General features: G+C 50.7%; 1 protein-coding gene and 1 pseudogene across 1 annotated transcript; one reads left to right on the top strand and one right to left on the bottom strand.

The window, feature by feature from the left end:
- Nucleotides 1-1,483: 1,483 nt before the first annotated feature.
- LOC120670403 lies at nt 1,484-3,014 on the top strand (annotated as a pseudogene).
- Nucleotides 3,015-8,258: 5,244 nt separating this feature from the next.
- Nucleotides 8,259-10,035, bottom strand: LOC120668417 (hydroxycinnamoyltransferase 4-like). Its single transcript, XM_039948118.1, has one exon. The coding sequence runs from the start codon at nt 9,963-9,965 to the stop codon at nt 8,664-8,666; it is 1,302 nt and encodes a 433-aa protein (XP_039804052.1). The 5' UTR covers nt 9,966-10,035; the 3' UTR covers nt 8,259-8,663.

Raw genomic sequence — 10,035 nt, 5'->3', positions numbered from 1 at the left:
GCCCACGGCGACCGGGGTGATGCGGGGGTGGGGAGGGGGCGGGGATCGCGACGGATGATGGCGCCGGAGGGCGGAGCCGACCAGATCCGCCACCGTCACGCCGCCGGTTGGATACCCCGCCGGGTGGTGGGGTGGACTGGACGGCGGGGTCGTAGCGGTGGCGGCGGGGGTCGAGGGGTGGGGAACCCGGGAGGGTTCGGCGGCCAAGGGAGGCGACCGGCGGCAGGGGAGGAGGGCGAGGGGCTGAGGGCTGCGGGGCGGCGGCGGGGGCGGAGGGCTGCGGGGTGGCGGAGGGGAACGCTAGGGTTAGGGTTAAGGGAGGGGGCGCGGGAGGTCGGGGGAGGGGGCGCTGGGGGTGGGGAGGCTTGAGCGAGGAGGGGTGGCGCGGCTGGTTTTTTTTGGAAAAATATATGGACGGCGGGTTTGAATAAAATAACTTGGAGGGTCTATTTGCAAAATAACCAAGGAACGGCGTGGATCAACCCCATGCGACGGATCGGACGGCTCGCGTCGCGCTACTCTCTCCGGGGACACGTGTCGCTCCGGGAGTAACGGAGCGCTCCCAGGCTTCTCTTCCCACGGCGGATAGAAGTTAGAGTATAACTTACCACACCACTTTTTTAACTCAGCCTTGAGTTAAGGTATGATCTGCATTCCGTACATTTCTACGTTTGTTGCATTTTGCTCGTTTTTTGTGTTTAAGTGGAAAACCCTTCTCACTATGAGATTTTCAAGATTTCTGGATTTTAATTTCTACAAATGCAGTAAGTTTAATTTTAGTTTTGCGACTTGCCCTCAACAAAAACTAACTAAATAATTAATAAATTAAAAAATAGGGAGTTATTTTTTCGGAACACAGTATATATAGGGATAGATGAAAGACGCAGAAAATGCACAGACACACTCATCACACAACCCAACTGAGTTCCTCCGAGAGACTGAGCCGACAGATCTATAAGATTGACGAAGTCATTGCAAACGGCTCGCTAGTAAAGGGTATTGCCACGTACCACTGAATACGTAGAACCTTACCAGCTGAGCTACACTTAGTTAACAGATTAGGGCGTTAGGTGATGAATTGATGAGCAAATGGCCAATATAATATAATCTACTGCAGGCATTGTCAAATTGAGGTAATTTTTGTCAAAGTATCAAACGAAATTTTCCACATGACCTTATTTTCTCACCAACAAAAATGACTGACAAAAACGGACCTGTACTGTCCCGTTGTCTATGTGCATAAAATGCTGTACTGAAATATGTTCCAATCGCGTTTCACCAGTCCTTCCGCCGTCTATAATCAGTCAGCCATCCTATTCCTACATGTACTGACAACTTCGTCGTCAACATTCGACACAGCGCGGAGTCTGTCACTCATCACCAACCGCGTGCGCAGCCCTCTCACAGCTTCATTGGCTCACTGTCTCACGTACACCTCTATTTAAACCGACGAGATGCTCGCCAGAACCCATCGCCAGCTGCTGCTCAGCACCACAAGTGCTCCAGCTAGCTTGTGAGGATCGAATCGGAGGCAATGGCGACTGTGGAGGTGTTGACGTCGGAGGTGGTCGTGCCCGCCGAGGAGACGCCGTCGGGCGGCCTCTGGCTGTCCAACCTGGACCTCGCCGCGCGCCGCGGGTACACGCCCACGGTTTACTTCTTCCGGTCCAACGGTGAGCCGTGGTTCTTCGCCGCGGATGTCGTCAAGGGCAGCCTCGCCAGGGCGCTGGTCGCGTTCTACCCGCTCGCCGGACGTCTCGGTGTCGACGGCGCCGGGCGCGTCCAGGTCGACTGCACCGGCGAGGGCGCGGTGTTCGTGACCGCGAGGTCAGGGTACGGTCTGGACGACCTGATGAGCGAGTTCGTGCCGTGCCGCGCGATGCGGGACCTGCTTGTACCCGCGACGCCAGCGCCGGACCCGCCGTGCGCGTTGCTGTTCGTGCAGGTCACGTACCTGCGCTGCGGCGGCGTCGTGCTGAGGCAGGCGATGCACCACTCGGTGTGCGATGCGCGGGGCGCCGCGCATTTCTTCGAGACGTGGGCGAGCATCGCGCGCGGGGACGCCGCCGCCGCCGCGGGCGCGCCCGTGCCGCCGTGCTTCGACCACGGCCTACTCGCGGCGCGCCCCGGCCCCGCGCGCGCGGTCCTGTACGACCACCCGGAGTACAAGCCCGAGCCGGAGCCGGTGGACGCCGCCGCCGGGTCCGACTACGCGAGCGCCATCCTCACCATGACCAAGGCGCAGGTGGGCGCGCTCAAGGCGCGGTGCCCGGGTGCGTCCACGTTCCGCGCCGTGGCGGCGCTGGTGTGGCGGTGCGCGTGCCGCGCGCGGGCGCTGCCCCCGGAGGCGGAGACGCGGCTCTACTCCATGATCGACATGCGCGCGCGCCTGGCGCCGCCGCTCCCGCCGGGCTAATTCGGCAACGCGGTGGTGCGCACGTCGGTCTCCGCCACGGCCGGGGAGGTGCTGTCCAACCCGGTCGGCCACGCGGCGCGGCGCGCGCTCGCGGCGACGAGCCAGGGCGGCGACTACGCGCGGTCGCTGGTGGACTACCTGGAGGGCGTGGACGCAATGGACCTGCCCCGGAGCGGCATCTCGCGGGCGCACCTCCGCGCCATCAGCTGGATGGGCATGTCGCTGCACGACTGCGACTTCGGCTGGGGCGCGCCGGCGTTCATGGGGCCGGCGCTCATGTACTACAGCGGCTTCGTGTACGTGATGAACGCGGCGGGGAAGGACGGCGGCCTCGCGCTCGTGCTGTCGCTGGAGCCCGAGACCATGCCGGAGTTCAGGAAGGTCTTCGCCGAGGAGCTCGCGCGCCTGGAGGTGGTGTAGGGGTATGCGCACAACTGCGTATATTACTGTTGATTCATGGCATGAAAGGTTACACGAACGTCCATGGCCTGATGTACTACATGCATGTGAGTGACTGAGTGAGCCAGACTGTTCAGTTCTAAGCTGTGTAGTCTTTAATTTGGATGCCAAGTCATGCAGAATGTTTGAATGTCTATATTGGTTTATATATATATAACCAATAAATAGAACACATATTTTGGTATTTCAGCCCCAGATTTCTATCATTCATCTTCATATTCAAGTGTACCGAGTAGTAGAAAACTCCAGGACATTGGAGAAGCTATAGTGGGGGCCGAGATTTGATTTGTGCATTCTCTGCGTGCTCAACGCAGTCCAACTTGAATCTTATATATTTTTAGTTTAAAGTTGTATAAGATTAAAGTTCGGCTCTTTCAGAGTCTCTTAGATTATCCATGCTAAATTTAAAAACTCTCTACCACCGTACCCCTAGCTCCAATAATGCGACAATGAAAATTAGTTGAGACCTTCATATGTAGAGTACTAGGAAAATAAATCAGTCCTCCATATAGAATAGATGTCGTTGCTTAACTTGCATTTCTTCTACAAAATTGTAGAATCAACATGCTAGTGACTATTGAACAAGGCCAATAGGTGTAACAGAGAAAATACAAAGAGCTTCCATGGTAACAAGCAACAATAACATGCTGAAGGAACTCATCAAGTCCTTCAACAAAACGCACCTTCCATTCAGCTGAAAACTATTGCCCTATTCAGTTTAACTCTTTTTTTTTAAGAAAGAGTTCAGTCCCAGATTTCTATCATTCATCTTCATATCCAAGTGTACTGATGAGTAGTAGAGAACTCCAGGACTTAATTATTGGAGAAGCCATAGTGGGTGCCGAGATTTGATTTGCGCATTCTCTGCACGCTCAACACAATCTAAATTGACTTTTATATATTTTAAGAGTTTCTTAGATTATCTAGACTAAATTTTAAGACTTTTTACCACCCCTAGCTCTAATGCATTAAAATTTCATCAATATGGTAATTGTAAGTTTTCTTTTAGTGAACATCCTTGGACACATGTTTGATTAAGATGACGATGAAAATTAGTTGAGACCTCCATATGTAGAGTAGAACTAAGTTTATTGCAATTTGCAATGACTAATCCAAGTGAGACTAGGGGTGGTAAACGGCCCAACATTTTGAACTGGACAATCTAAGGGTCGGGCCCTAAAAGAGCCGGGCTCTAATCTTATACAATTTTGAACTAAATAATTTAAGGGTCTTGTTGGGCTGTGAAGTGACCACTAGGGCCATGGCCCATTACCACCCCTAAGTGAGACTATATCACTAGGAAAATAAATCGGTCCTCCAGATAGAATACATGTCGTTGCTTAACTTGCATTTCTTCTACAAAAACTGTAGAAGCAACAAGCTAGTGACTATTGAACAAGGCCAATAGGTGTAACAGAGAATATAAAGAGCTTCCATATGTATAAGCACCAATAACATGCTGAAGGAACTCATCAAGTCCTTCAACAAAACTCACCTTCCATTCGGTCGAAAACTACTGCCCCTATTCAGTTTAACTTGTCCGGGCTCCTTTTTGTGAGTGCAGTGGAGCTGCAGTGCCGCGCAGCCCGAGAAAAACAAGTTACAGTGGTGAGTGGTCGTTGGACGTGAGCCAGTAGCAAACTGCATTTGGTCGTTGATACGTTGGTCCGGGCTCTAGAACATTTCTAGGTCCGCCATTGGTCAATGCCTTCAATTATTCCGTCACAAATTACACAGTTAATTAAGAGTTAAGCACATGAATCATATGAAACCTAATCTCAAAAAAAAAAGAATCATATGAAACCTGGAAAGGGACATGTACGGCAGTGATATACCACATGCAACTGATGCAAGGTAGGGCCTATCGGAACTCGGAAGAAACGGATCACTAGAGGGTTGGTGGTCGGCAATTTTGTTTGGATTGGACCATGCATGGGGATATATATCCAAGTGCATGCAGGGCAGGCCGGCTGTGACCTCTGACACTTCGGTTAACGGACAACTTGCTAGGCCCGATCCAGATTAGTTCCGGTCACATCAAGAAATATTACTATTTAAATTATTATATAATTTATTTACTAAATTTTTTGTACTTATGGGTGCTAATTCGCAAGACGAATTTAATAAACCTAATCAATTTATGATTTGTTATAGTTATTCTACATTAATCATCCGCTAAATATAGATTAATATACCTCATTAGATTCGTCTCACGAATTAACATATAATTTCGCAATTAATTTTATATGTAAACTTTATTTAATAATTCAAAACGATAAGATTCGCTTTGACGTGATGGGACTAAAATTGATGACTAAGTTCTCGGTTGACCTGCCCAGCTGCTCAAGCTATAACAGAGGCCTCTTGTTTGTTACTCCTTCCATCCACAAATATAAGAGATTCTACCGTCGAAATTTTATCCAAAATTATAAAAGATTCTGTCGTTCAAATTGTTTCCATAATACAATATATTTTAAATATATTAGAAGGCCACACATAATTCTTTATAATTCTCTAAATCTCATTAATCACCTAGGTAATTAACCAATTATTTAATCCCATAACTTGCCTATTTGATCACTTTCCGTCCTAAGTACACATTGAAAAGCTAAGAGCAGTATATGCATATGAAGGTAATCTGGAGATATACAATTATGGAGTTGACTGTTTCTATTTTTTTCTGGCAGGGGCAGGCCAATAGGGATAACTGTTTTTTTTTTCTTTTCAGATTGTGGTACAATTGCTTTGCTGACATAGTACATAGTTACTCAAAGCATCATAAGGGTGTGTTTAATTGGTGAAAAAGTTTGGGTATTGGTACTGTAGCATATGTCGTTGTTACTTTACAAATAATGTCTAATTATGGACTAATTAGGTTTAAAAAATTCAGCTCGTGCTAATTAGTTAGATTGTGTAATTAATTATTTTTTAACTGTATTTAATATTCCATGCATATGTCCGAAGATTCGATGTGACGGGCACAGTGCAAAATTTTTTGGAAACTAAACAGGGCCTGAATATATTGTCATGTGTCGAAAGTTACTTGAAGCATCACAGTTACTTGAGTAGCATGATTCATCAGTACCCCAGTGCAACTGTTCTCCGGTAGCCTTATGCGTGTTGGATCTCTCCCTAAGAATCCGCAGGTTCTCTTTTGTCGACTTTTCAATTTTTCACATGAGTAAAATGCACTAGAGATCCACCAACTTGTAAGGGTGTTCCATTTAGGTCTATGAACTTCAAAAGTGTATTTTTAAACCCATCAACTTGTAATTCGTGTCACTTATGTCCGTAAACTATGAAAGTACATTTTTAGATCCATAAACTTGTAATTTGTGTCATTTAGGTCCATAAACTCCAAAAGTGCATTTTTATGTTCATGAACTTCATCCATGAGCAATCGTGTGGCTATAGACCCATAAAGATCGTCCCAATATAGCTGTCCATGAATATCTTTCAACTCCTCGCCGAGAACCACTCTGGGTTGACCTAAGTCTAACATCGTCACAAGTTTTTTCACCGCAACAATTTGCTCCACCATATCCGATCCGGACACCCACGCCACAGAGGATATAATATCCCCTACCACAGTACACATGTTGTTGAATCTCTCTATAACCTCCTCCATCCTTCCAAAACAATCACCCCCTATTCTCCACCCATATTACGGGGTTATATTTGGATGTAAGCTCCAGAACTCACCAATGACAGTCCGGAAGCCCCATTTGAATCCCAATACATATCAATAACCTCTAGAATAAATCTTTCATCCCCCTCTCTCCCATCCATATGCACTTGATTTGAAATTGGGGCTTAAGTTTACCGTTGTAACGAAACTCCAGCAATGTGTGGAATTGTGTCGATTCATGTTGGTGCGATATCAGTGCATGAAGACTAGGTTGAGGGTATGGACCTAGGTGACACAAATTACAAGTTTATGGATCTAGGAATGAAACTTTCAGAGTTCATGAATCTAAATGACACAAATTACAAATTTATGGACTCAGAAATGCAATTTTAAAGTTAATGGAGCTAAGTGACATCCTCCTATAAATTGATGTATCTCTGGTGCATTTTACACTTTTTCACATCAACGTGTGAGCCAAGCTTGGGAGTCTTGAGCGAGTTAGGCAGTTAGCTAGCACAATGGGAACGAGAACTCTGACCATAACACCATGAGCCTCAGTTGCGTCGTACCAGCCTTAACTTCTCAACACCTGGCCCGGCGATCATTCCGGAGAACCTACGCACGACCTGTCCATGACACTGACACCGCATCTGCCATCCTTTGAACGGAGCTAGTAGTAGCTGATTCTTCGCGTCCACAAGCGCCGCGTGAATGAATGAAGGACGTCGAATCGAGTAAATGGCCATAGCCATGCCCATCCATGTGCTGAAACTTTTTTTCCACCATATGTGCTGAAACTTGAGGCAGAACCTTGCGTTGTCGTCGGAGATAAGCAGCTAACCAGGATTGCTTGCGATCCAAAGGCTAACAGAGCATGGAACGTGGCGGAAAAGGGTTCATGCCTTCAGGCGTCTTCGACAGTTCGTTGAAGATTGGCAGGTTGCTGAACGCTCCAGCGGCGTGATGCGGTTGCGTCGACCCCATCGTCAACGTGAGAGCAGCCAACTACCCCAGTCGTCATCGTCGTGAGTAGTCAACTGTCAAGCTGGTAAATTGAACCCCCCCCCCCCCCCCCCCCCCGGATTTGCTCTATGTGTGCGGGCGGGTGTGCCACTAACGGAACCCCTTTTCGGCAGTGGGGACTGGTCAGATTTGCATCCAGCAACTTTTTGACGTTTGCTATGCACGAAAGTATTCTAAGTTTTCAGCATTGACGATGAAAAGTTGCAATCTTCTCATGATTGGCTAGCTTATGCCAGGAGGAGTAATAATATGGAGAACTAGGTGACTCCCCGCGCGTTGCTGCGGGATTTGAGAGAGCTTTTCGATAAATTATAATAAAAATATAATAATTATTTAAATAAAATGCTATGGATAAGTGAGAGCTGTCTTGCTGGTTTATAAAAAATATAATAGCAAATCTCCAGATCACCCATGCATTTTAAGGTATCAGGAATTTGACAGCATGGTGCTCCTTGTCAATGTGTTGAGTTGTGAATCACAAAGCTACTCCCTCCATTATAAATTATAATTCATAACTTTATCCAAAGTCAAAGATCAAGTTTCTAGGAAAATATTATAACATTCATAGTACCAAATAAGTGCATTATTATCAAGACATACTTTATGGTTGAACAAATGATACCAATAGGTGATACCCCGCGCATTGCTGCGGGATTTCTTAAACAAAATTTTAAGGTGAAATTTGAAAGTAGAAATATTAAGGTGATTGCATGGCAACATTCACAGAAAATCGGCGAAAAACATAGTGGGTTTTAATTGCATGTGATAGTGCATTGCTGAGGTGGACAGCTTGCATGTTGAGAGAAATCTCTAGTGGGGACCAACTATATAGGTTTTATAGATTCACAGGGTTGATTTGTTAATCAACGTATAATTTACTGCTAATAATTTTTCACGTGGTAGATTACAATTTACATAGCTTTAGTTCATGCCAATGCAAAAGTAATGATGTGACATAAGCTTATGCTAACGACTCTAACCCGGATGGATGGTACTGTATGTGGTGGTATATGTCATGCATGCATGAGTATACCCGATTACGCTTCCCACCAACCTACTCTTGGCCGGCGTCATCAGTTACCGTACGACAACGCATCGATCGTTCGTGCGCGGTGGCGGACGTGCCACATTGCTCCTCTAGATCTCGAGGCGGGCGAGCTCCTCGGCGAACACCTTCCTGAACTCCGGCATGCTCTCGGGCTCCAGCGAGAGCGCGAGCGCGACGGCGCCGTCCTTGCCGGGCGCCTGCATCACGTACACGAAGCCGCCGTAGTACATGAGGGCCGGCCCCATGAACGCCGGCGCGCCCCAGCCGAAGTCGGAGTCGTGGAGCGACATGCCCATCCAGCTGATGGCGCGGAGGTGCGCCCGCGAGATGCCGCTCCGGGGCAGGTTCATGGCGTCCACGCCCTCCAGGTAGTCCACCAGCGACCGCGCGTAGTCGTCGCCCTGGCTCGTCGCCGCGAGCGCGCGCCGCGCCGCGTACCCCACGGGGCTCGACACCACCTCCCCGGCCGTGGCGGAGACCGACGTGCGCACCACCGCGTTGCCGAAGTAGCCCGGCGGCAGCGGCGGCGCCAGGCGCGCGCGCATGTCGATCATGGAGAAGAGCCGCGTCTCGGCGTCGTGGGGCAGCGCCCGCGCCCGGCACGCGCACTGCCACACCAGCGCCACCACGGCGCGGAACGTCGACGCGCCCGCGCACCGCGCCTTGAGCGCGGACACCTGCGCCTTGGTCAGCGTGATGATGGCGCTCGCGTAGGCGGACCCGGCCCCGGCGGCGGCCGAGAGCGCCGCCGACGGCGCCGGCTCGGGCTTGTACTCCGGGTGGTCGTACAGCACCCTGGGCGCGGGCCGCGCGCTGAGGAGCCTGTGGTCGAAGCAGGGCGGCACGGGCGCCGCCGCGTCGCCGCGGGCGATGCTCGCCCACGTCTCGACGAAGTGCGCGGCGCTCCTGGCGTCGACGACCGAGTGGTGCAGCGCCAGGCCGAGCACGACGCCGCCGCAGCGCAGCCGGGTGAGCTGCGCGAACAGCAGCGGGCACGGCGGGTTGGGCGCGGGCGTGGCCGGCACGAGCATGTCCCGCATCGCGTCGCAAGGCACGAACTCGGGGAGCAGGTCGTCCAGCGCGTAGCGCTCGGACCGCGCCGTCACGAACACCGCGCCCTCGCCGGTGCAGTCGATCTGCACGCGGCCGGCGCCGTCGAGCCCGAGGCGGCCGGCCAGCGGGTAGAACGCCACGAGCGCCCTGGCGAGGCTGTCCCTGACGGCGTCGGCCTCGAAGAACCCCGGCCTGCCGTCCGCCCGGTAGAAGTAGACCGTCGGCGTGTACCCGCGGCGCGCGGCCAGGTCGAGGTTGGACAGCCACACGGCGCCCGCCGGCGTCTCCTCCGCCGGGACGACCAGCTCCGTCGTCAGCCGCTCCACCGTGGCGGCCATCTCGCGCGGGGGCTCTTGCTGCGTTCGGCTGGTGCGCCCTAGCTGTTGGTGGGCTAGCTGGGGACTTGGA

Source organism: Panicum virgatum, chromosome 4N, assembly GCF_016808335.1.
Source record: "Panicum virgatum strain AP13 chromosome 4N, P.virgatum_v5, whole genome shotgun sequence".
Taxonomy (NCBI): domain Eukaryota; kingdom Viridiplantae; phylum Streptophyta; class Magnoliopsida; order Poales; family Poaceae; genus Panicum; species Panicum virgatum.
The sequence above is the reverse complement of the archived record's forward strand: the minus strand, read 5'-3'. Positions and strand labels throughout refer to the sequence as shown.